This window comes from Chiloscyllium plagiosum, chromosome 46, assembly GCF_004010195.1.
Source record: "Chiloscyllium plagiosum isolate BGI_BamShark_2017 chromosome 46, ASM401019v2, whole genome shotgun sequence".
Classification (NCBI taxonomy): Eukaryota; Metazoa; Chordata; class Chondrichthyes; order Orectolobiformes; family Hemiscylliidae; genus Chiloscyllium; species Chiloscyllium plagiosum.
Genome location: NC_057755.1, coordinates 12610802 through 12638412, shown reverse-complemented (window position 1 = coordinate 12638412; position 27611 = coordinate 12610802). Strand labels below are relative to the sequence as shown.

The window sequence follows — 27611 nt, the reverse complement described above, 5'->3', positions numbered from 1 at the left end:
AGTGGTCCCTATACAACAAAGGAGCCATTGAATGAAAATATGCTTCCTGACTGCCTATGGCAAAGGACTTCATCCAGACCATTTATTCTAAAATCATTTGATCAGTCTCCTTCATCTGCCCCTCCAAATGAATCATTTTTATTGTAGGAAATCTCATCCAACCCACTACATACTCCCAAAATGTCTTGGGCTAAGATGATGTTAATTGAGTTACCCAGCTAGAGATTCTTTAAAAAGTTATGCTGTTGTCTTCCGCATTCACAAGAAGCAAAATAAACATTAATATTTGACTCACTCATGAGAATGCATCAGCAGTAGGAAAGCTCCTTGATAGTGGATTGGAGAAAAATACCCTTCTGTCCCTGGCATATATGGATCCCAGCCATGAGAAGCAGCACCAGTACCCAGTGACTAAAACCTGCTCAGCATCCTGTTCCCAATCATAATCCAGGTTGATAGATGAAGACTGCCCATTGGGTAAACTAAGACTTATTATTACTTCCTTACATTTCCACTCAAATTCTTAGCTATATTAACGCAGGATAAGAGTAGTGACTGAAAAAGACACATTTTGCCCAAGTATTTCATCTTGCACTCATCACAACATCTGTAAGGATACCAACCTAAAGTGCAACATTTCATACAGTATTAGAATAGAGTGCTGATTGGTGGGCAAGTGGAGTCTGATTGGTAGATGTGTTGCCATGAGAATACATACTGGTCAGATGACGATTAACAGTTAAGATTAGATTAGATTAGATTAGATTACTTAGTGTGGAAACAGGCCCTTCGGCCCAACAAGTCCACACTGACCCGCCGAAGCGCAATCCACCCATACCCCTACATTTAGATTTAGATTAGATTACATTACAGTGTGGAAACAGGCCCTTCGGCCCAACAAGTCCACACCGACCCGCCGAAGCGAAACCCACCCATACCCCTACATTTACCCCTTACCTAACACTACGGGCAATTTAGCATGGCCAATTCACCTGACCCTGCACATCCTTTGGACTGTGGGAGGAAACCGGAGCACCCGGAGGAAACCCACGCAGACACGGGGAGAACGTGCAAACTCCACACAGTCAGTCGCCTTACACTACGGGCAATTTAGCTTGGCCACTTCACCTGACCTGCACATCTTTTGGGCTGTGGGAGGAAACCGGAGCACCTGGAGGAAACCCACGCAGACACGGGGCGCCTGAGGCGGGAATTGAACCCGGGTCTCTGGCGCTGTGAGGCAGCAGTGCTAACCACTGTGCCACCGTGCCGCCCACAAATTAGAAGTTAATAGTTGCCAACAAGAGCTCTAATAATGTTTTGATGAGGACACGGGAAGGGTAAGAGAATGAGTCAACTTGGGCCTCGTATCTAAGCAAAGGTGTGCTGGCCATGGAGCGGTCCAGAAGAGGTTTACAAGAATGATCCTGGGGCTAAAGGACTTGTCATATGTGACGCAGTTGAAGGCTGTGAGTCTGTACTCGATGGTGTTAGAATGATGAGGATGAACCACGTTTAAATTGACATAATACTGAGGGGCCTTGACAGATTGGATGTGGAGGAAGATATTTCCGCCAATAGGAGAGACGAGGACCTGAGGGATGACCGTCTGGAACTGATGAGGAGAACTTTCTTCAGTCAACGGAAAGTTAATCTGTGGAACGCATTGCCAGAGTCATGAAGCAAATTTAAGACAGAGTTAGATGGGTTTCTTGATTGATAAAGGGATCAAGGGCAGGAAAATGGGGTTGAGAAACATATCAGCCATGATTGAGTGGCACAGCAGACTCAATGGTCTAATTTGACCCCTATAATCTAATGAACTTATGGCCATATGGAGATAACAACCAACCTAATCACATCCCTTCAAGCAACTACTGCCTGAAGGTATGCAACATGGCACAGTCATGAGGTGATGTGATGCAGAGTATCGTTCGTCCAAAGCTGTCCTGTACTCAGTTACTACATTCACTGCCTCCTTGGTGAAAAGCTTCTATTATCATTAACAGCTGAGCTGCCATTTCCAAACCGCAGACCATCACTGACCCCATCAGCATACAGCCATCTGCATCTGGAAAGGATCTAACCCCATTTACTTCCAAGCTTTGTTCAAATTTCAACTAGGCAAGGCATTATTCTCAGGAATCAGAACTGTACAATACAGAAGAACCCTTCATCCTATTGAGTCCTGAAACAATAATATGGGACAAAATTGGAAAGGGTACGGAGCAGATTTATTAGGATGTTGCCTGGTATGGAAGGAAAGTCTTATGAGGAAAGGCTGAGGGACTTGAGGCTGTGTTGGTTAGAGAGAAGGTTGAGAGGTGACTTAATTGAGACATAAGATAATCAGAGGATTAGATAGGATGGACAGAGAGAGCCTTTTTCCTCGGATGGTGATGGATAGCATGAGGGAACACAGCTTTAAATTGGGGAACGATAGATATAGGCCAGATGGCAGAGGTACTTTCTTTACTCAGAGAAGTAGGGGCATGGAATGCCCTGCCTGCAACAGTAGCAGACCCACCAACCTTAAAGACATTTAAATGGTCACTGGATAAACATATGGATGATAATGGAATAGCGTAGGATAGATAGGCTTCAGATTGGTTCCACAGGTCAGCACAACATTGAGGGCCGAAGGGCCAGTTCTGCGCTGTAATGTTCTATGTTCTAAAAGCCACCTGGGAAAGTGGACGTTGATTAACGAAAACTACTTGATCTGTTACAGGCAAACTGTGCACTTCTTGTTGAAGCAACAGAGAGGGGTTGGAGGGTAAAGCTATTGGTGTGCTGTACATGGAATTCCAAAAGGTATTGGATACAGTGCTGTACAACAGATTAATGTGCACCGTTAAATAAAAGCGAGAGCATAAAAGAATGGTAGCATCATAGACATGAAATTAGATGATTTTTTTTAAGTGATGGGAAGCAGAGTGCAATGGTTAAAGGATGTGTTTGGGATGGAGGAAAGTTTGTCATAGTGTGAGTGGAGTTCTCTAGAGGCTACTGTTGGGTGTCCTGCTATTTCTACATTGATGATCTGAATCATTGTTGTGCAGGAAACAACTCAAATCTGGAGACGGTAAAAAATTAGAGGAGTTGTGAAGTGTGAGGAGGCATACAAAGCACTGACAGGTTGAAACATAAGTCACTGAAGGTGCAAGATCAGGTTGAGAGCTGGTTAAAAACACATACAATATCCCAGGTTTCATTAATAGGAACACAGAGTGCAAAAGCAAGGAAGCTATGTTAAAACTTGCATAAAGTTGTAAACTGATTTGGCCTTAACTAGAACATTATGTCCAGTTCTGACCGCTATATTTTGGAAATGATATGGAACCAGTAAAAAAGGTTTCCTCCCATAGTCTAAATGTGCAGGTTAGGTGAATTGCCCGTAGTGTTAGCTGAAAGGGTAAATGTAGAGGAATTGGTCTGGGTGGGTTGCGCTTTGGCGGGTCGGTGTGGACTTGTTGGGCCGAAGGGCCTGTTTCCACACTAAGTAATCTAATCTAATATAATCTATTCACTCAAACGTACCCCTCTCTTGTCGATAGCCTTGCGAAGTAGCTTCACCACATCGGAACCTTCCACTCCACTTGCTTTGAAACCTTTCGTCCATGTGATCAGAACACTCTGACAGAAAGAGGACTACATGAATATCTATGAATTCTGTAACTAATACTTAAGTTTCATAGAACAGCAATGTACTTTGAAAGCAAATACTTCATAAAGTGAAAGAGAAAAGTACATTTAAAAATAAGTAACTGAATGTCTGCTAGCCTTAGTATAATATGATAGTTTCATTTTTGGAACATTGTTTTGAGTGGCTTTCATAATAAATCTCTGCCTTTGCCACCTGGTTTCAAATTGCTTCTCTTTACTATACAGCAGTCAACACTGAGAATCTACAGATTTGAGGAGTAAATTACAAATACAGACAACAGCTGCCCTCATTAATAGTAAAGGAACAACTGGCAGAAGGGTTCTGACATACAAATTTAACAGACAAACATGGTTAAAAATCACACAACACCAGTTATAGTCGAGAGTGTGTGGTGCTGGAAAAGCACAGCAGGTCAGGCAGCATCTGAAGAGCAGGGGAATCGGCGTTTCAGGCCTAAGCCCTTCATCATGTCACTCCTGATGAAGAGCTTATTCCCAAAACATTGATTCTCCTGATCCGCTGTGCTTTTTCAGCACCACACTCTTGACTCTGATCTCCAACATCTGCAACATCCAACAACTTTCTAACACCAGGTTATAATCCCACAGGTTTATTTGGAAGCACTAGCTTTCGGAGAGCTGCTCCTTCATCAGGTTCACAACCACCTGATGAAGGAGCAACACTCCGAAAGCTAGTGCTTCCAAATAAACCTGTTGGACTTTCACCCGGTGTTGTGTGATTTTGAATTTTGTCCACTCCAGTCCAACACCGGTATCTCCAAGTCATGACAAACATACGTTAGGAGCAGGAATCTAGCCACCTCTGCTTTTAAAATATATTCAAGAACCCTGCTACCACCACCTGTTGAGGAAGAGATTCAAAGTCTCTCAATCCTCTGACAAACAAAATCCTAATCTGTGTCTTAAATCTAGTTCTAGATTCTTTCAAGAGAGAAAGGATCTTTTCCATTTTCACTCCAAGATCCTTCACAATCTTACCTTTTTCAATCAAGTTGGCTCTTGCCCTTCTAAATGCCAGTGAATACAAGCCAATCCCATCCAATGTTTCTCCCCAAGACAACCCATTCATTAGTCTAGTATGGATTTTTAGATGTAGAAGTTCATGCCTCAGATCATCAAAATTGGCCTTGCCCCAAATTGGAACTTTAACTTGTGGACCATACCTATTTTACTAATGGAATTATGGTCACTAACACTTCCATAACTTGCCCTGCCTTATTTCCCAAGAGGAGGTCAGGTTTTGCCTCTTCTCTTGTAGGACCTTCTACATACTGCATGAGAAATTCTGTCTGAACACACTTAAATTTCTCTCCATCCAAGCCCTTAAAACTATGGCGATCCCAGACAATGTTAGAAAAGTTAAAATCCCCTATTATTACAACCCTATTATTCTTGCAGCTATCGGCAATCTCTTGACATATTTGCTCCTAATCTTCCGCTGACTATTGAGAGACTTTTTTTTTAAAGAGAAGATTTGTAGCTCAGGTTGATGATCAGGTCTGTAAGTTAGCTCACTGAGCTTGAAGGTGTTTTCAGACATTTTGTCACCATACTAGGTAACTTCATCAGTAAGAATCTCTGGTGAAGCGCTGGTGGTATGTCCCACCTCTCTGTTTCTAGGTCTTGGTTTTTTTAACGTGGATGATGCCATTTCCGGTTCTTTTTTTCCAACGGAAGGTAGTTAGGATCTAAGTCAATGTGTTTATTGATGGAGTTCTGGTTAGAATTCCTCTAAGAATTCCTGTGTGTGTCTTTGATTCTCATGCAGTATGTAGAAGGTCCTTAGGAAGAGTGTGTTGTCCCAAAGTGGTGTCTTTCTTTGGCTGTATGTCAGTTCCCATCCTCCTAGATCTTATATATAACTGTCTTTTCCTTTTGACCAAGGTCATAACATCCCTGGTCATCCAAGTTTCACATAGCTTGCCATACCTATCCTTCATTCTTGCAAGAACATGCCGGTCCTGAACGCTTATCAGCTGCCATTTGAAATACTCCCACGTCTGATGTGGACCTTCAACAGCCGTCTCCAATCAAACTTCTCCTGTTTCTGCTTAATATTGTTGTAGTTTGCTTTCCTCCATTTAACACCTTCATCCAAGGACTGCTGTTATCCCTATTCAGGAGGTATCCTAAAACTCACAGTATTATGGTTACTACGCCCAAGATGCTCACCCACTGAAACTTTACTCACTTGGCCAGGCTCATTTCTCAAAACCAGATCCAGTATAACACCTTCCTTGGTTGGATTGTTTACATATTGTGTCAAGAAATTCTCCTGAATGGTCCTTACAAATTCTGCCCCATCAAAACTCCTGGATATGAAGCGAGTCCCAGTCAACACAGGGAAGATAAAATCACCTACCACAACAACCCTGCTCTTTTAACATCTTTCTAAAATCAGTCTATATGTTCTCTTCTCTATCTCCCACTGGCTGTTGGGAGGCCTGTAGTATACCCTAGTATTTCACTGTTTCTATTCCTGAATTCAACCCATATTGACTTGCTGCACGAGTCCTCTGATGTATTCTCCCTCAATACAGCTGTGAGATACTCCTTTACAACACCCCCACACCTTTTATATCCCTGTCTACCACACCGGAGACATCTAAATTCTAGGACATTCACCTGCCAGTTTGGTCCCTCTTTCAGCCAAGTCTCCATAATCGTGATAATGTCACAGTGCCAAGTACTAACCAAAGCTCTGAGCTCATCTCCCTTGCCTGTTATAGTTCTCACATTGAAACACGTATTTCAGAGGCTGCCTCCCCTGCTCTTTTCAGCAGTGTTTCCCTGCCTCTTCCTGTTCTTAGTCATAATTGCCTTGGTTTCTACCTCTCCCTCAATTTCTGCATCTACTGCCCTACTCCTCTGGTTCCCATCCCCCTACCACTCTAATTTAAACCCTCCCAACCACTCTACCAAATACCACCTCAAGGACATCAGTCTTGCTCCTGTCCAGGTGTAACCCATCCAGTTTGTACACGTCGCACATCCCTCAGAACCAGTCCCAATGCCCCACAAATCTAAAACCCTTTCCCTCACGCCATCCCAAGATAACTACCTTCAAGGTCCTACTTTTCAACTGTTCTCTAAATTCTGCTTTTAGGACCTCATCCAATTTTGTTTTTAGCTTGTCATTAGTACCGGCATATATCACAACCACAGGCTGTTTGCTCTCCCCTCCAGAATGACCATCAACGGGAGGGTGCTGGAGAAACCATGAATACCATCACTTGAAAAAAACAGAAGGAAAGGTTGTTGATTGTATACAACCAGTTTGAAGCAGGTAAGAAATGATCCCCTGGGTCTTATGCATGAATCTTCACGGCTCAGACCGCGGCTGCGGCTGCTGTGGCTTACCTTCTATTTTGGAAGAGCGCCCCGGCAAGGCAGCCTGGGGTACGTCGAAAAGTGAAGTCAGGCTCGAGAAAGCAGCTTATTAGGTGAATAAAGTCTGGGTGAGTATTTATACTGCTCAAATTTTGTGAGGTCTTTATTTAATTTGAGTTTATAATTTGTAAGTGCAATAGTCAAATGTCTAGTGAAGGACCCTATGAGAATTAACTTTTTTTGATTTTACAGACAATCTTAAGGGTTTAACATAATGCCATAAGTTAAGGACAGAGAGCTCAAAGCAGTGTCGTGCTCCTCCTGGTCTATGTGGGAAGTCAAACACACCTCCAGTACCTGGGACCAGAATATCTGCAGAAGTGTTTCCAGCTGCAGTTCCTGGAAACCGGAACTCGGAGCTGGAGCAGCAGGGTGACACTGTACAGCATCCACAAGGCTAACATTATCATGGATAGCACATACAGGAAAGTGGTCACATTGCAGGCAGGAAGGGAATGGATGACCACTAGGTGGAGAAAGCAGACTGGACAGGCAGTGGAAGCTGCTCTGACCATACTGCTGCAAGACAGCTATACCACTTCAAATACTGATGGGGGTAATCACCACCCAAAAGGAAAGTAGCAACAGCTGAATTCGTTTCATCACAGTTGGCTCTGTTGCTGAGGATGGCAGGAGTAAGAGTGGCAAGGCTATAATAACAGTTTATTTGATCTGTTCGCAATCAACCTTGCTGGCACGCTTCAAATCACTGCCCACAAAGTCCCCACTGGAATGGAGCTCACTTACAGAACCAGTGGGAAATTATTTCATCTCTGCTGTCTTCAAGTCAAACCCAAAGTCACCCCAGTGTCATCAAGCTGCAGTACACAGATGATGCTTGCTTATGTACAAATTCAGAGGATGAACTCCAGATCACCATCCACACTTTTACGGAGGTATGAGAGCATGGGTGTCACCCTGACTATCAGCAAGGCCAAAGTGCTCCACTAACCTGGCCTGGCTTTGTGGAGCAAACCTCCAAAGGTCAAGATTCATGGGGAGACCTTAGAGAACATTGGTACATTGTAAATAGTGCACGGATTGCTGAAAATGCATCCCTTATCCCAACTCTGTCTATTAGTTCACCATCTTCTGTGGTCATATACTATGTCCAAAACCATGGACTCTTACCATAACTGGTACCATATCAAAGGCCCTCTGAAAATCCAAATATGTTACATCAACTGCTTCACCTTTAATTATCCTACTTGTTACCTCCTCAAAGAATTCAAATAAATTTGTCAGGTATTAGTTATTTGATTTGCCAGGGCACGATTCGCAAAGATAAAGATTATAATTTCTTTCTCTATGTATATATATTACTTCTGTGTAAAGGATTGCTCCAGTTTCCACCAATTAATTATAATTCCGGAGTCAAAGATTTGGTTTTTAAAAGTAAATGAAATAAAGCTTTGCAATTGATAAATAAAGTGTACTATGAAAATAATAGCTACAATTAAGTTCCGTTTTGAACACGGTTCTTTGCTAAATACTAGCTCCCTCCTCTCTGCCTTTGTCCATTCACTCTCACCTCATCCAGTTTGCTCTGTCTGCAAGGAAAGGAAAAGGTGAAGCCAAGTGGAAGCTTTTTATCCTTGATTTCTTGTTTCTCAATGAAATCTCCCAGGCATTCAGCAACATGGTCAAAAAGCTGTAAGGCAGAAGGTGAAACAAAATATGACTTTACAACAACAATCTTCTCTTGTCTTACACGCTATCAAATTGTGCAACAGTATTTGACAATTTTTTTTATTTTGAGTCGAATATTTGAAGTGGCCAAAGGTAGAGATTATAATTTCCTTCAGAATATACTTTATTTTGCTAAGCATTTCTCCGGTTTTCAGCATCTAATTAGAAGCTAACATATCAAAGATTTTTTTTTAAAAAAAGTGAAGTAAATATAGTATTGCAATTGAAACAAATGACCCAGATTTCTATTTCATTCAGGTTCATGTGTTGTTGAAGGAACAATGAATATGGGTGCCATTGCTTAAGCCAACCTTTATTGCCCATGCCAATTAACCCAAAAGAGATGAGAGTCTGCAGTTGCATTTAGGTCAGGTTGGGTGAAGGGTGGAAGATTTCCTTCCCCAAAGTGAACCAGATAGGTTTTTATAATAGTCGACAGTGGTTACAAGGCTAGCTTTTTGTTCTTGACTTTCATTGAATGCAAATTTTGCCATGGCGAGATTTGAACTCTCGTCCCCAGAAAATTAGCCAGAGGTTCTGAATTATTAGTCAAGTGTTGTGATCATGTCATAATCTCCTCCTATTTAGGAAAATACTAATACTAAGGCACCATGGACGCACGGTGGCACAGTGGTTACCACTGCTGCCTCACAGGGCCAGGGACCCGGGTTCAATTCCTGCCTCAGGCGACTGTCTGTCTGGAGTTTGCACATTCTCCCCATGTCTGCGTGGGTTTCCTCCGGGTGCTCCGGTTTCCTCTCTCAGTCCTCTCTGCAGGTTAGGTGACTTGGCCAGGCTAAATTGCCCTTAGTGTTAGGTGAAAGGGTAAATGTAGGGGAATGGGTCTGGGTGGGTTGCGCTTCGGTGTGGACTTGTTGGGCCGAAGGGCCTGTTTCCACTGTAAGTAATCTAATCTAATCTAAAAAACATCTTCTGAAAGTGCTGAATGTGTGTACCAAATAGACAAATTCTCCACAAGCAGTCCTATTAACAGTAGCTCTCAAATCAACAAACTGAAGTCAATAGAAGAATATGAAGTTATGATATTTATCCACCATGTCCTCTTTAAACTCTCCACAAAAGATTAGAATTGGGGCATTCAGGTGTAAGTGAATTTTTAACAACATGGTAAGTCATAGTGAAAAGTATTTGCAAGCTTCAATTCTATGGGGTATGAAGTTTCACTCATTGATAATTTAATCAGAATTGTAAATGTTAAAAGAAAATAATGGTTATATTTTAAAATTTACTGTTTGCTTTTACTATCTCTTCTAGGCCCATCATTTTCTTTCAATCTTAAATTTTGTTTACTGCATATGATTTATCTCTAATATTCAATTTCTGATTTAGGCTCTACAATCCTAGTTAATTGTGTGCTTTTTTGTTATTTCCTACATTATGGGTGTTGTCTTGACAGCATTTACTGCTCATTTTTATTTGCCGTAAATGAGTTGTTGTCTTCAACCCTAATCTTCCATAGGGTGTTAGGAAGGATTTTGATTCAGCAACATTGAAGGAACAGTGATATATTTCCGAGCCAGGATGCTGCGTGGTTTGGAAGGGAACTTGTAGGCAGTATGTTCCCAAATGTCTGTGCCCTCATCTTTCTGGGTGGTAGAAGTCACAGGTTTGGAAGGTGTTGTTGAAGGAGCCTTGGTGTTTAATTGTACTCAGGTATTGGGCATTAATTGAGGACTTATCTGTACTGATCTAAGTATCACTTGTGAAGCAGGGGTAGTACCCTACCTCTGCAAGTCCCACCTGTTCCAAAGGTGAGAGATAGTAATCCTGTGCAGATTGTTTAGGAATCATCCAGGCAAAGTGGTAGTGTCCCTACTTTGAATGAGGAGATCTTGGTTCATGTCCCACCTAGTCCAGAGGCATGTCATAACACTCTGAACAGGTTAATCAGAAAATATATAAAGCAGTCCCAATCTAAAAGAGGCTTGTGGCACAGCAGTAGTGCCCCTACCTCTGAGCCAAGCTTCAAGTCCCACCTGTCCCAGGGGTGTATCATAATATCTCTGTACTCATCTCGAGGGCCTTTGTAATGCGTTGGTAGAATTCCCACCTGAAAGCCAGGTTAAAGTCTCACCAAATCCAGAGGTGTGTCATAACATCTCTGAACAGGTTGATTAAAAATCTCTCTCTCTGTACTTATCCAGGACTCCTGTAGTGCAATGATAGTGTCCCTATCTCTGAGCCAGGAAGCCCAGGTTCAAGTCCAACCTGATCGAGGTGTGTAATGACATCTCTATACAGGTTGATTAAAATACCATAGTCAAACATGATCTTGTCCTTGCATCAGCCAACACTTGCACAATTTCCAAGCAGAGTCACAGGGGCAATGGCAGAACTCTCAAACTCTGTACTCATCTGGGGCCCCTGTGGTATAGTGGTAACTTCCCTAACTCTGAACCAAATTCAAGTCTCACCTGTTCCCAAGGTGTGAAATGACATTTCTGATCAGGTAGATTTGGAAAATATATTTGTACTCATTTAAGAGGTTGATTAGAAAATTCTTTGCATTCATCTATATGAATATAAAGGAGTAAGACACCATGGCTCTTGTGATTCATTGGTAGTATTCCCCACCTTTGAGCCAGAAGGCCCAAGTTTAAGTCCTGCCTGTTCCAGACGTCTGTCACAAGATGTCAGAATAAGAACAAAAAGAAGTAAATCACAGGAACAGGCCTGTGACGGTCATCATGCCCTAACCAAACTAAAACAAACAAACCTCCTGCCCTTATTTTGGTCCATATCCCTCTATTCCCTCCCTATTCATGTAACCATCCAGATGCCTCTTAAATATCACCAATGTGCCTGCTTCCACCACCTCTTCTGGCAGTATATTTCAGGCTCCTATCACTCTCTGCATGAAAAACCTCCCTCGCACCTTGAACCTGTGCCACCTTGTAATTGAAACTTCACCCTTGGGAAAAAGCCTCCAACTCTCTGTCCCATCTATGCCTCTCACAATTCTGGAGACCTTTATCAGGTCTTCCCTCAGCCGCCGTCTTTCTAGTGAAAACAATCCTGCTCATTTTAACCTTTCCTCATAGCCAATCCCCTGGAGACCAGGCAACATCCTGCTGCACTACAGAGTTTGCGAAAGCTTCCACATCCTTCTGGTAGTGATTTAATAAGTTGGTTTAAAAACATCTATATAAGCATAATCAATGTGTTTTTGTTGGTTAGAGGAGCATGAATGCAGATCTTTGTACATAATTTAAGTTTAATTTTACAAAGCCACAGCTGGAAACTTGAGTTCTAACAAACCTCAAATTAAACCAGAATAGTGGGCGGCACGGTGGCACAGTGGTTAGCACTGCTGCCTCACAGCGCTAGAGACCTGGGTTCAATTCCTGCCTCAGGCGACTGACTGTGTGGAGTTTGCACGTTCTCCCCGTGTCTGCGTGGGTTTCCTCCGGGTGCTCCGGTTTCCTCCCACAGTCCAAAGATGTGCAGGTCAGGTGAATTGGCTATGCTAAATTGCCCATAGTGTTAGGTAAGGGGTAAATGTAGGGGTATGGGTGGGTTGCGCTTCGGCGGGGTGGTGTGGACTTGTTGGGCTGAAGGGCCTGTTTCCACACTGTAAGTAATCTAATCTAAAAAGTAATCTAATCTAGACATTACAAATGCTGGAGGAAGAATTTTGATCAGGCCTGTAAATAAGATTTGTGCCTGGAAGCAAGCTGGTTGACAGGTCTGGCTCTCCATTGAGTGGGGAGTGTTCTGGAGGTAGGCCCAACAGCAATTTGGCAGCCTGCGCTGCATTAGAGGGACAGTGAGCTGGATTTAAAGTTGGGACACATGGGGAAAAGAAGTGGCAGCATTTGGTTTAGGTGGTGGTATCTAAGCACCAGAAAAGTGGTGAGCTTGGGAGCAAGGATAATTGTTTGGAAGAGATGTGGTGAAAGATGAGACAGTTTGATCATAAGTAGAGCTGTCAAGATACTTCACTTTTCCATACATTTTCTGTGTCTCCTTTTATCTGTCTGGTCAAGATAACACGTGGAATACAGCTCCATTGTGATATTTACACTGCAACACACCAACTAGAAGTGGGTTGGTCAACAAACTGTATTAAAACTCCTGCATCTCTTCAGAGCCCAATCTATTCTGTGTGTGGAGTGTGTGTTGATGGGTGAGTGTGTGTTGATGGGTGAGTGTGTGTTGATGGGTGAGTGTGTGTTGATGGGTGAGTGTGTGTTGATGGGTGAGTGTGTGTTGATGGGTGAGTGTGTGTTGATGGGTGAGTGTGTGTTGATGGGTGAGTGTGTGTTGATGGGTGAGTGTGTGTTGATGGGTGAGTGTGTGTTGATGGGTGAGTGTGTGTTGATGGGTGAGTGTGTGTTGATGGGTGAGTGTGTGTTGATGGGTGAGTGTGTGTTGATGGGTGAGTGTGTGTTGATGGGTGAGTGTGTGTTGATGGGTGAGTGTGTGTTGATGGGTGAGTGTGTGTTGATGGGTGAGTGTGTGTTGATGGGTGAGTGTGTGTTGATGGGTGAGTGTGTGTTGATGGGTGAGTGTGTGTTGATGGGTGAGTGTGTGTTGATGGGTGAGTGTGTGTTGATGGGTGAGTGTGTGTTGATGGGTGAGTGTGTGTTGATGGGTGAGTGTGTGTTGATGGGTGAGTGTGTGTTGATGGGTGAGTGTGTGTTGATGGGTGAGTGTGTGTTGATGGGTGAGTGTGTGTTGATGGGTGAGTGTGTGTTGATGGGTGAGTGTGTGTTGATGGGTGAGTGTGTGTTGATGGGTGAGTGTGTGTTGATGGGTGAGTGTGTGTTGATGGGTGAGTGTGTGTTGATGGGTGAGTGTGTGTTGATGGGTGAGTGTGTGTTGATGGGTGAGTGTGTGTTGATGGGTGAGTGTGTGTTGATGGGTGAGTGTGTGTTGATGGGTGAGTGTGTGTTGATGGGTGAGTGTGTGTTGATGGGTGAGTGTGTGTTGATGGGTGAGTGTGTGTTGATGGGTGAGTGTGTGTTGATGGGTGAGTGTGTGTTGATGGGTGAGTGTGTGTTGATGGGTGAGTGTGTGTTGATGGGTGAGTGTGTGTTGATGGGTGAGTGTGTGTTGATGGGTGAGTGTGTGTTGATGGGTGAGTGTGTGTTGATGGGTGAGTGTGTGTTGATGGGTGAGTGTGTGTTGATGGGTGAGTGTGTGTTGATGGGTGAGTGTGTGTTGATGGGTGAGTGTGTGTTGATGGGTGAGTGTGTGTTGATGGGTGAGTGTGTGTTGATGGGTGAGTGTGTGTTGATGGGTGAGTGTGTGTTGATGGGTGAGTGTGTGTTGATGGGTGAGTGTGTGTTGATGGGTGAGTGTGTGTTGATGGGTGAGTGTGTGTTGATGGGTGAGTGTGTGTTGATGGGTGAGTGTGTGTTGATGGGTGAGTGTGTGTTGATGGGTGAGTGTGTGTTGATGGGTGAGTGTGTGTTGATGGGTGAGTGTGTGTTGATGGGTGAGTGTGTGTTGATGGGTGAGTGTGTGTTGATGGGTGAGTGTGTGTTGATGGGTGAGTGTGTGTTGATGGGTGAGTGTGTGTTGATGGGTGAGTGTGTGTTGATGGGTGAGTGTGTGTTGATGGGTGAGTGTGTGTTGATGGGTGAGTGTGTGTTGATGGGTGAGTGTGTGTTGATGGGTGAGTGTGTGTTGATGGGTGAGTGTGTGTTGATGGGTGAGTGTGTGTTGATGGGTGAGTGTGTGTTGATGGGTGAGTGTGTGTTGATGGGTGAGTGTGTGTTGATGGGTGAGTGTGTGTTGATGGGTGAGTGTGTGTTGATGGGTGAGTGTGTGTTGATGGGTGAGTGTGTGTTGATGGGTGAGTGTGTGTTGATGGGTGAGTGTGTGTTGATGGGTGAGTGTGTGTTGATGGGTGAGTGTGTGTTGATGGGTGAGTGTGTGTTGATGGGTGAGTGTGTGTTGATGGGTGAGTGTGTGTTGATGGGTGAGTGTGTGTTGATGGGTGAGTGTGTGTTGATGGGTGAGTGTGTGTTGATGGGTGAGTGTGTGTTGATGGGTGAGTGTGTGTTGATGGGTGAGTGTGTGTTGATGGGTGAGTGTGTGTTGATGGGTGAGTGTGTGTTGATGGGTGAGTGTGTGTTGATGGGTGAGTGTGTGTTGATGGGTGAGTGTGTGTTGATGGGTGAGTGTGTGTTGATGGGTGAGTGTGTGTTGATGGGTGAGTGTGTGTTGATGGGTGAGTGTGTGTTGATGGGTGAGTGTGTGTTGATGGGTGAGTGTGTGTTGATGGGTGAGTGTGTGTTGATGGGTGAGTGTGTGTTGATGGGTGAGTGTGTGTTGATGGGTGAGTGTGTGTTGATGGGTGAGTGTGTGTTGATGGGTGAGTGTGTGTTGATGGGTGAGTGTGTGTTGATGGGTGAGTGTGTGTTGATGGGTGAGTGTGTGTTGATGGGTGAGTGTGTGTTGATGGGTGAGTGTGTGTTGATGGGTGAGTGTGTGTTGATGGGTGAGTGTGTGTTGATGGGTGAGTGTGTGTTGATGGGTGAGTGTGTGTTGATGGGTGAGTGTGTGTTGATGGGTGAGTGTGTGTTGATGGGTGAGTGTGTGTTGATGGGTGAGTGTGTGTTGATGGGTGAGTGTGTGTTGATGGGTGAGTGTGTGTTGATGGGTGAGTGTGTGTTGATGGGTGAGTGTGTGTTGATGGGTGAGTGTGTGTTGATGGGTGAGTGTGTGTTGATGGGTGAGTGTGTGTTGATGGGTGAGTGTGTGTTGATGGGTGAGTGTGTGTTGATGGGTGAGTGTGTGTTGATGGGTGCAGAGCTACTGTGAAAATTACCAATTGCATACTTTTCTGAGAATATAAATCTACTGGTGGAAGAGACAGGTCATTTGGCTCGATTTCTCATCTTACAGATTCACTGTTGAGAGCACTTCATTGGTTTAGATGCCCACTTGCATCAAGTCTACGCTTAGAGCTTGTGAACATTCAGGGCCACTGTCAGCTTGATCAAAAGCAAGCACTATTCCTTTTGCTGACTGCCAGACTGGGGCAATAAAGTCAATTAAAACTTTTGATAAGAATCTTCTCTTAATTGTGTGCATCACTAGGAAAGCTCTTTTAAAAGATACCTGGATCGACAGCTGAAGTGCTATATACTGCAAGGCTACAGACCAGGTAATGGAAACTGGGATTAGAATGGATAACTAGTATTGTTTTTTTTCACCTAGAACAGATACAGTGGGATGAATGGCCTCTTCCTGTGCTGTAACCTATTATTCTATGGGGTGTCTCCTTTACACTACAGACATGGGAACCAGTTCCAGCTGTTCTGCAGGTTGAGGGAGAGAAATCCAAATCATACTCAAAAGGAGGGTATGCTGAAAGGGAGGCACATACTGGGCTGGACAGAGCCTCTGTTTGTTGAGGTAAAGGGTTGGGGAGTTCCAGCTTCTGAAAAGGTCGAGAGGGGAAAGATGCTCCAGCACTCAACAGCAAACTTCGGCTGAACAGGGCATTTGCCTGGCTGTTCCCATCATTACCACCTTCACTATCATTAAATTCAGGGTTGTTTTGATCATTCCTAAACTTGTACCAAATTAGCCACACACTGAAATGGACCAGTCAAAGCAAGATAATTAGTCTCTATACGACTGAGTAATGGAACAGAAAATACCAGAGTTCTACCTGTATCTTTACTTCATCATATGTAGGTGTATGTACTTCACTGTCAACTGACCTGTACAGTGCGTACTGGTGCAACTTCGCACTATAGAACATCACACGATAGAAAACCACTTATAGAAAATTGCACTGTCGAAGATCACTATACCTGTGTCAGTAGAAAATTCATGTTATCTAAACCACATCCACAATTCGTCAATCGCGTTATAGCCAACTCGCATTACCAACACAAGCATCATACCAGAATGACCTGTATTTCTAATCTAGATTAGAGTGGTACTGGAAAAGCACAGCAGCTCAGGCAGCATCCCAGGAGCAGGAAAATTGATGTGTCAGGCAAAAGCCCCTCATCAGGAAGGCATCACCATTCCTAATGAAGGGCTTTTACCTGAAACATCAATTTTCCTGCTCCTCCGGATGCTGCCTGACCTGCTGTGATTTTCCAGCACCACTCTAATCTTGACTCTAATCTGCAGTACCCCACCTCAGCCTGTATTTCTAATCTGTTCAGAGATGTTAATGTACACCTCTGGAGCAGGTGGGACTTGAACCCGGAAATACTAGCCATGTAATTCTCAGACAGAGTGCAACTGTTTAGGTAACAGATCAGAGGGCTGCTGGAACCAATGTTGTAACCAGCGAAAGTTTGGAAAACATTGTTATACAAATGAAGAATCACTTACTCACAGAGTCTCCTTTTTTTCTTTCAAAAGATTTTGTATTTTTAGAAGCAGTAAGCTTTGTCTTGCACCTATATTAAACTCCTGTTCCCAGTAAAAGGGTTTGGCTCTGATCAATCAGAAGGGATCACGTGGTGCAGCAGTAGGATCCCTACTTCCCGGGTTCAAATCCCATCTACTCCAGACGTGAGATGATATTTTTCAATGGGTTGATTATAAAATAGAAGTAATTAGTCAAGATTGGGACTCTCCACCATTCCAATCAGACCAGAAGTGAATTGAAGGATCTGCCTGACTGCTCGAGTTGGAAACTATGCTCCTGGGCCAAATGTTGCTTGTGATAACAGTTTATTTGTGTCGCCGCTCATTCAGCTGACTGGAAATCTGAACAGAAGACTTGCACATACAGGTTTTCTGTGAAATGTCAACAGTGTGAGGGTTTTGCCTCCCAGGTTCTCCCTCTTAGTTTTCTTGCTGCCAATTATGATTTGCAGTCAAGGAGTCATTTCAGATTGATTGTGGCAATGTTGATTCTGTATTAGAGCAATCCACAACTAACCCGACACTCTCCTGATGGCTTTCTTTCTCTCAAAAATTTAGCTACTTTTCTCCTTAAAAAGATGCAATGATATGTCTCAAACTTTCCTGCTGCAAATCATTCAATGCTCAAACAAAAGTGTAAATTCATCTCAAGCTTAACTTCTCAGCAGCAATTTTACATTAATGATTCTTCTACCTTATTAAGTGACTCCCTACTTATATTAGCATAATTTTAATTACTGTAGTTATTTGCACACTTTAAAGACAGTCACATCACTGAAGTGCATAAATTATGCTCTGAAGGAGTTCTGATGGAGGGTCACTGCATCTGAAACATTAACTCTGATTTCTTTCCACTTGATGCTGCCAGACATTGAGATTTTCTAGCAATTTCTGATTTTATTTCAAATTTCCAGCATCTGCAGTTCTTTCTGTTTTTTGCATAAATTGTGTATTTCATCATTACCTGAACTATGCAGGAGTGACTTAATTAGACAAGAGCGTGGGATTAAATAGATGGCTTTTTCAAAGATTGGCATTTAGCTGCAAAATGTTACAACTGAAGACAATTTATTCTGCGATGTGGTTCTCCCTTAAGTATCATTTCAAATAAATTTATAAAAGTGAATGCAATAACCCATACCCGTGCACCACTGCCGTGCATGATATCCTCTGGTGTGGGGTAGATCTGGGTTTCCATCTCCACCTTCTGCTGTCGCTCACAAGACACTTTTACACGTAGAATGCGAAAACTGGAGCCTCCTAAATCCAGAGCAACAAAGTCTCCCTTTTCTGTAGTAAATATCAGAAGCAAAAACTGTGGTTAGAGTGTCTACCAGTTAAAATATCTTAAGAGGAATTTGTTATCAGGAAATCCAGGAGGAACACAGAACAGGAGCAAGCCATTCAATCCCACAAGCCTGTTCTGCCTTTCTAGATCATGGCTGATTATCTACCTTAGTATCATATATCCCCATATCCTTTGATGTCACTAGTAACTAGATATCTATCAATCTCCCTTGAACTTACTTAATGATAGAACTTGCACAACCCTCTGAAGTAAAAAAACAATTCACTTTGAATGAAAAAGTTCCCCCTCACCTCAGTCCTGAATAGCTTGTCTTTAATTCTAAGGTTGTGTGCCCGGTTCTAAACTCCTCTTACCCAGTGAGGGAAACATAATTTCTGTATCTATTCTGTCAATCCCTTTAAGAACTTTGCAAGTTTCTGAGAGATAATTTTTTAATCTTCTAAACTCGAGAATATAGGCCTTCCCTCAAAATTCCCACCATGCCAAGAATCAAACTGGTAAACATACACATTACTCCCTTGCGTGCGACTGTACCCTTCATTAGGCAAAGGGACCAGAACCGCACATGATCTAAATGTTCAACACAATTGAAGACATATTTAATCCTGTACTCAAATTCTTGTGATAAGGCTAACATTCATTGCTGCAATTTCAGTGACTAATGAACAAGGATAATCGAGGTCCTTTTGGACAGAAACACTTTCCAATCTTGCATAATTTAAGAAACATTCTGCACCTTCATTTTTCCTACCAAAGTGGATAAATTCACAATTCCCCCCATTATACTCCATCAGACATGCACTTGCCCATTCACTAGTCTGTCTAAATTGCCTTCCTGCCTCTCTCTATCCCCCTCGCAATCAAATTCCCATGTTTAGTGTCATCTGCAAACTTGGCAATCTTGCATTCACTCCAACATCAAAATACAGATGGTCAACAGTAGGGAGGAAACACTGATCCTTTTGGTATTCTTCTTGTCACAGCTTTCCATCCTGAAATGACCTACTTATTGCTACTTCCTGCTTTCTGTCCATCCTCAATCCTACTTTATTACGCTCAATCCCATGTGCTTTAAATGTGCTTACTAATACGCGGCGTGGGACTTTATCAGAAGCCTTTTCATCTACTTATTGACTTTTCTAGTAACATCCTCAAGAAACTCAGGTTCATCAAACAGGACATCCCCATCCTACATTCATGTTAACTCTGCCCCCTCATTCAATTACTAATAATCAAATCCTTTATAATAGATTATCTCTCCCTGTAATTTTCCTAAAAGTAAGACACAAATATCCATGACAGAAAACCAAAACTGCATCCAAGGTTATAATTTCTGAATTTAACACGCTGAATGTATTAGAAGAAAATACAAAGACTGGTATAAGTTTAGAACTCCCTTTAAATTTTTATTTATTGTATTTTTCTAATCAACAAAGATGTTATTGCACACCTCAGGAGCAGGCAGGACTTGAACTTAGGCCTCCCAGTCCAGGGGTAGGTCTGCTACCACTGTGCTACAGAGGCCCAAATAGAGAACACAGGTGGAGAGGGATGATGTGAGCAGCCACCGCTAGCAGAAATATCCTACGGCATGTGCATTCCACGCAGTCGCCATCCAAGTACTAACCAGGCCTGAACCTGATTAGCTTCTCAGATCAGATAAGATCAGATGGTTTCAGACTAGAATGGCGATAAGCTGGAACTCTCTTCTACAAAAGAGCAATTCAATCTTGACCAATTGCTAATTTAAATCAAAGATTGATGACATCTGTGTTATCCAAAGATAAAGGAATATAAAGCAAATGATGTGATATGGAACTAGGTCACAGATCAGCTTTGTTCTCATGAAGTGGTAGAATAAGCCTCATGGCTGAATAGTCTAAGTCCATTCCTATGAAACCGAGGTGAATATCTTTAAACATACAGAATCCTGCATGTTCAGAAAATAGCTGCATTTCACAGTAAACTTTAGTGATTCTTTGAATGAAGTATTTGTCAGCTTCCAAACCTTGAGAAACTAACTCAGGACAAAATTGACAGTCACCTGAACAAATGTGAATTAGAAAGGTGTGGCACTGGAAAAGCACAGCTGGTCAGGCTGCATCCAAGGAGCAGGAGAGTTGATGTTTTGAGCATAAGCTCTTCATCAGGAATGTTGGGGGTACCGAAGGGGGCTGAGAGATAAATGCGAGGAGGGGTGTGGCTGGAGGGGGGAAGGTAGCCGGGAATGCGATAGATGGGTGAAGGTGGGGGAGATGGTGATAGGTCGGAGTGGAGGGTGGACAAGGATAGGTGGCGAGGGAGATGGACAGGTGGGACATTTGAAGAGGACAGTGCTGAGTTGGATGGTTGGATCTGGGATAAAGTGGAGGGGAGGGGAGAGGAGAGGAGGAAACTGGTGATATCGACATCGATTCATTTTCTCCAAATATGAATTAAGGAAAGCCAGAATAATTTATATAGAGCAAAACAAGTTTCTAACTTGCTTGTGATTAAGTCAAATGTCAGCAATTTCAAGACCACATTTTTGCATCTGGTGGCGCTGGTCAGGTAGGTCAGGTAGATGGGAACCATTAGAGAAAGTGCAGAAAAGATTCATGGGAATTGTTCTTGGGATAAGGGGCTTCAGTTCTGTAGACAGAAGAAATTGGTCTGCACTTTTTGGAGAAGGGAAGATTAAGAGGAGATATGATAGAGATATTCAAAATCTTTTATGGACACATGAACCAAAGATTAGAATCAGGAAGAGGGAAAGGGGTAGGATAGAAGGTGTACACTGGGGAAGTTATTCCCACTCGCAAATCAAAAAGAATGAGAGGTCACAGATTTAAAGTGATGTACAAACAAAAGGGTGAAATGAGAAAAACAAACTTATTCACACAGCAAAACCTTTGGGTATCGAATGCAACAGCTGGAAATGTGGTGGAAGCAGGTTCAACCGAGGCATTCAAGAGTCATAGAGATGTACAGCACGGAAACAGACCCTTCGGTCCAACCTATCCATGCCGACCAGATATCCCAACCCAATCTAGTCCCACCTTATTTAGATAGAAACAATGTGCATGAAAAAGGGAAAAGACAGGAGACTGGCTTTGGGTATGACTGGGTGAATGGCCTCCTTCTGTGCTGTAATCATTCTGTGATTCATTCAGAGGATATGGGCATTTATTACCCATCCCTACTTGCCCTTGAGAAGGTGAGCTGTCTTCTTGAACAGCTGCAGTCCACATGCAGTAGGTTGAGCCACAATTCCATTAGGGAGGGAATTCCAAGAATTTGGCTCAATGACACTGAAGGAATGGTGATATAGTTTCCAAGTCTGGATAGTGAATGGCTTCGAGGGAAACTTGCAGATGGTAGGTTCCCTATGTCTGCTGCCCTTTCCCATCTAGATGAAAATGGTTGTGGATTTGCAAGGTGGTGCTATCTAAAGGTCTTTGATCAATTACTGCAGTGTATCTTGTAAAATGTACACACTGTTGCTACTGAGCGTCAGTAGTGGAGAGAGTGGATGTTTGTGCATACGTGCCAATCAAATGGGCTGCTTTTTCCTGAATGGTGGTCAAGCTTTTTGAGTGTTGTTGGAGCTGCATCGTCCAGGCAAGCGAGGAGTATTCCATCTTACTCCTGACTTGTGCCTTGTAGATAATGAGCAGGCTTTAGGGAGTCCGGAGGGTGAGTTACTCGCCTCCGTATTCCTAATCTCTGCCTTGCTCTTGTAGCCACTGTATTTATGTAGGGAGATCAGTTGAGTTTCTGGTCAATGGTAATCTCAAGGTGACACAACTGAATGTCAAGGTGGTGGTTACATTCTCGCTCATTGGGAATAGTCATTGTCTGACATTTGTATGTCACTTGTCAGCCCAAGCCTGGATATTGTCCAGATCCTGTTTGCATTTGAACATGGACAGCTTCAGTATCCGAGAAGTCACAAATGGTGCTGAACATTATACAACTGTTAGCAACCATCCCCAACTTGGCAATCGTGTTATAGCGAATTCGCGTTAACAAAACACACATTATACAGAATGACTGGTATTAAATCACCACAGTCTTTACTGCTCTATTGAGAATAATCCCCACTTCTCAGGTCCCTCCCTGTTACAAAGCTCCTGTTACCATTCTCACAAATATCTTCTGCAAACTTTCCAAGCCCAAAAATCAACATAATAGAAAAGAGCAGCATAAATCTCATGCTTAGTATCTGTGGGGGTAAAATGATAGTTCCCATAAAAGGGAGCAAGGAAAGAAATGTAGTGAGGTGTGCTATGGTAATGGGAACTCACTTGAATTTATACTAGGGAGTATGTCAAATAAATGCGTTGGAGATCTTTGAAAACTCTTCAAAATTAATTTTGAAGCCTTGCCTAAGAAGATATTGCAAGGAATTAATCTGAAAACATAACTGAATAGATGTACCATATGTACATTTCCATATGTACTTTGTTATCAAAGTATAACCACAAGCGGTACCTGGAACATCAAATTATCAAATGAGCAATATGGCTACAGGAATCAAACTACAAGTCGCTCTCTCCTAAACTGCTGCTTTTCTCAGAGATCACAGATTTTATTGGCTTGCTACCAAATATTGACCTTGTTAATAGCAGGATGGGGAAAAAGAACACTGCAGCAAACAGATCATTACACAAGTCAGCACTCAGAAGAACCAACACTACCCAATTATGTAATTGTGCAAATGGTGAAGGTTCCAGTTATTAATTTGACAGCCACTTCAAGAATCTATGGCAGCAGTAATTGTAATCACATCAGCTTCCAATGAATTAAGGAAAGCAGACAGTGAGCTAATTGTCCTCTCTTCAACTCAAACACTTCCTTTCAAATTTCCTTCACAGGAGTAACAGCATAGTGACTCAGCACTTTGCAAGTATTATTCATTCACACGTAGTTATGTCTAAGCTGTCAGCATTTCACATAAAAATAGTAAAATTGAATTATGAAAATCACCCTCCCAAACCCATTTGCAGACAAATAGGTATAGGTGATCAATGTGAATTGAAGATCATATATTAAATGAGAACATAATTGAGTCTGAGGGGCTTCTTTCAGTGCACGATGCAAACCTGCTCATTTGAAATGTAAACAATTGTTGACTGCATATCTACAAACTAGAAGGCACCATACTCCAGGAAATGTTTTTTCTGGTTAAACATATACAATGCAAGGACATAAACTACATTTTAAAACATCTTTACAGTCCAACTAAACCACGAATTACATGTAATTAAATTTGCCAAAGAGTAAACAAAACAGGATGAAGTTTCTATTTAAAAATTTTTTTGAGAAAAGATGTTTTAATATTATAATAAACCAACAACAATACAACTTAAAGAAACAATGCCAACTGAACAAGATTACACCCATGTGCATATATACACACACACACAAAACAAAGGAATAAACAGATAGAAGAAAAATAACAATAAATAAATTTGAGCCGAAGGTTGTTTCCATGCTGTATATCTCTATGCGGAACAAAAGAGTAGCTCTTGATCTTTGACAGCATTAACGAATATACATTCATATGTTCGTAATTCTTCCTCTCAGGATATTAGATTTATTAGACAAGATCATCATGGCTATATAAAAGCCCTTATTCGAGTGACAGATATGTCTGTATCTAGGTAATCCAAAAAAGGCTGTCACTTCTTACTAAAATCCTCAGTTTTCTGGTGCATTATACTCATGAGAAAGTCTAAAGGGATATGCTCCATGACTAGCTTACGCCAACCTGATAGACCCAGGGAGGTTTAAACACTCTGAACAGCCCTAGGAGAAAAGAAACTGGTTCCATCTCCAATTCAGTCCCTAAGATCCTCTCCATCACGCATAACACTGCACTCCAATATGTACGAAACCTACGGCAGGACTACAAGCAATGAGTAAGGGTGCTCGTAGCCATTCTGCATTTGGGACATATTGAAGATAATCCCACTTTGAGTTTTGAGAGAAGATCTGGGGCCAGATGGGCACTATGAATAATCTTCACAGGCACGGGTCCTATTACACATTGAAATTCTTCCTGTATTTTCACAAACATCCTCCCATGACTCCAAGAAGATCTCAACCCCTAGCTCTCTCTCCCAGACCTCACAAAGTCACCAAGTTTTGTCCGAGGGGCCACTCTCCAACAGATGATAAAGAGTGTTGACAGAGAGTGTGTTGTTGGCACTAAACACCCTCTTCTCCAAATCGGATCTGTAATGGTCTGTTAAAAGTGTGATTGTTTTTTGAATAAAGTCCCTGATCTGTAAAAAAAAGGTCTGAAAAAAAGAGAGGTTTCTATTGGGTAGTGCGTATTACGAGTTATTTGATCAAAGGACATCATTGCTTCTCCCTCAAATAAGTCATCCAAGCTGCCCACAGTTTAAACCCAGAATCCATTACCCCAGTGGGGTAAAATTCGTTTTAAATAGATGATCAAAGACATATACCTAAATAAAGAAAACCCCCTTGCGACCATTTAAAGGGAAATCGGGATTCACCCTCAGCATCAGGTATTTCCCCAAGACCTCCCACAGGTATGGCCTCTGACTTTGTAAAATTAATCTTATAGCGTGAAAAGGGACCAAACGAATTGATACATTGGATCAGGTCAGGTACTGAAACTGCTGGATTTGACAACAAGACAACAACATCATCCGCACACAATGTAATCTTATTGTGACTTTAATCCCACTTCTGAGGCAGATGTGTCAGGGTCCCTACCAATGGTCTCCACCAGTGGCTCAATAATCGTAAACAACAATGGCGAAAGGGGACAGCCTTGTTGACTCCCCCTAGGAACATTAAAATTACTGGATCACACACTATTGGAGAGAACCGTGGCCAGAGGATCGCTATAAAGGAGCCTCATCCATTTAATATAAACTTGGCCTAGACCAATCCATTCTAAAGTATAGAAGAGATATGGCCATTCAACCCGATCAAATGCCTTTCCTGCATTGATGGAGATCACTAGTCCCTGTACAGATTGTTGTTGACAAGTTTGAATTACATTGAGTAATCTCCTAACAAATTATTGGAAGATCTGTGGCCCTTTATAAAGTCCATCTGGTCCTCTTTGACAATGGAAGGCAGCACAGTTTCCAGCCTTGATGCAAGGGTCTAGGACAGGATTTTGAAATCAACATCTAAAAATGTGATGGGCCTATAAGAAGCACAATCCTCCAGGGTCTTCCCTTTCTTAAGGATAAGAGAGATATTAGCCTCTCTTAAGGATGGTGGAAGGCAGTCATGACTGTACAAGTGGTGGAATGAACATGTTAACCATCAGCCCTGTCATTATGTTTATAAATACTTTATAAAATTCACGAGGAAGGCCGTAAGCACCGAGTGCCTTTCCGCTCTGAAGCTGCTTCACAGCCTCCTGCACTGACAAAGGGGCATTAAGACAAGGCGTTTGTTCAGGGGTTATCCAAAATCCAAGTTCTTGAAAACAAAGACTCCACCTTAACCCCTCTATCCTCTCAATACTCAGCTGGATATAATTTGAGGAAAAATTTCCGCAATATTGCATTAATCTTTTTGGAATTGCAGGTAAGGATCCCAGTCCTTATTGAGGAAATGGCTTTGGGGGGGGGGGGGGGGGGGGGTCTCTTTTTCTTGGCAAGATATGCTAAATATTTGCCTGGCTTATCACCAGACTCAAACAGCTTTTGTTTTGCAAAATCAAGTTCCCTCTTGGCTGTCTATGAGAGTATGGAATTCAACATGGACCAAAGTGCTGTAATTCTCTGTAGCTTAGTCATTGAGGGTCTATCAAAGTATGCCGTCTCGGCTGCCCTCAACCATGTCTCAAGTAATCCAAAAATCTTCCTTCCTTCAAGAAGGAAACATGATTATCTATATTCAAAGCATCCAGCCTACTTTAATGTGTCCAAAAAGTTTTTCCGCTTTCTGTGTTGGGTCAAATGAGTGTGTCGATCCGTTGAAAGCAATACGGAGCACCGTTGGGTACCATAAAGTATAATGAATCCAGAGCTCCCTTAGCCTTCTCTCGATCTCATCAAAAGACTTCCTTTTCTGAATCACTGCCATTGATAAGTCATGAAAGAACATAATCCTGGAGCCTTCATGAGTTAAAGACATTGGATCTTTCCCCTGGGTCCTGGAAGCTTCCATAATTCTTTGTTCAGCCCCATAATTATGAAATCGCACAAGGACAGGGTGAGGGCACTGGTCCAAGCCTAATCTACGCGCCGTAACCTGATGAGCTGTCTCAATCTTCACCCGCCTTGCTTCAGCTTTTAAGTGAAGGAATCGTTGCAGCCAGTTCTCCAAAAACTCACTAACTGCCTTCCGTCCCCTCTGGCATGAACATTCTTCCTCCTGCCCCTATTCTCGACATTGTCAACTTGCTCAATTAAAGTAAGTCAGTCAAATTACGGACCTGTTTTTCAAGGGCTTGGATTCACCCCTTAGAGGCCTCAAGTTAGCAGCTCCTCCCAAGTACTTTACCCTCACCCAGGCACGTCTCAATTTATCACATATAGTATCCTAAATTGCTCTTTTCTAAAGAAACTTAATTCATTATTTTCAATTAACTCAACACTATCTTCCTCCACTGTTTCTTTAAAAGAGTCTGCAGAAGGATTATAGGCAGGTTAAGCGAGTGGGTTTCTTTTCTCCACATAGACAGACCTCTCTTCATTGAAATAGTTCTAAAACTTCATTTCCAATTCACCTCATTTCTGTCCCCTAGTTCTACTAATCTGGACAATATAAAACATTACAGACCTCTTTAGAATCATAAAATCAGCCATTATTATCACCACTGAATCTCCTCTAGTCCAATGAGAACAAGCCCAATTTCTATCAATGCTATTCATAATCCAATTCCTCAATCATCCAGTTTCTTTTGTTAAAAAAACGTCACTATAGTCTCAAGAGATGCAAAGGGCTGCTCTCTCAAAGAAGCACGCGAAGGGGAGCAGGATTGGAAGTAACCTCAGACAGTGTGGGAATCAAATCCATGCTGTTGGCATCACTACCCAGGCATCAATCCAACTGAGCTAACCCAACACTTATTTCTTGTCAGGGAATCCGGGGACCAAATAGGGTAACGACTTATAAAGTGGCAGCATTTCCTCATTACTTTGGCTTTAAATAAATTAACAGATTCCAAAATGTTTCAATTCTGGTGGCA

The 27611-nt window shown here is 42.5% G+C and overlaps 1 protein-coding gene across 1 annotated transcript in view; it reads right to left on the bottom strand.

Annotated features, from left to right (window-relative positions):
* The window catches only part of hk1 (hexokinase 1), a 127509-nt gene that overhangs the window by 63255 nt on the left and 36643 nt on the right, over positions 1–27611 (bottom strand). Inside the window, exons 3-5 of the mRNA XM_043683146.1 lie at positions 18275–18423; positions 8609–8728; positions 3541–3636 (exon numbers count right to left, since the gene is read on the bottom strand). Of these exons, the coding sequence (XP_043539081.1) occupies positions 3541–3636; positions 8609–8728; positions 18275–18423 (365 nt within the window). The remainder of the gene's footprint in view (positions 1–3540; positions 3637–8608; positions 8729–18274; positions 18424–27611) is intronic.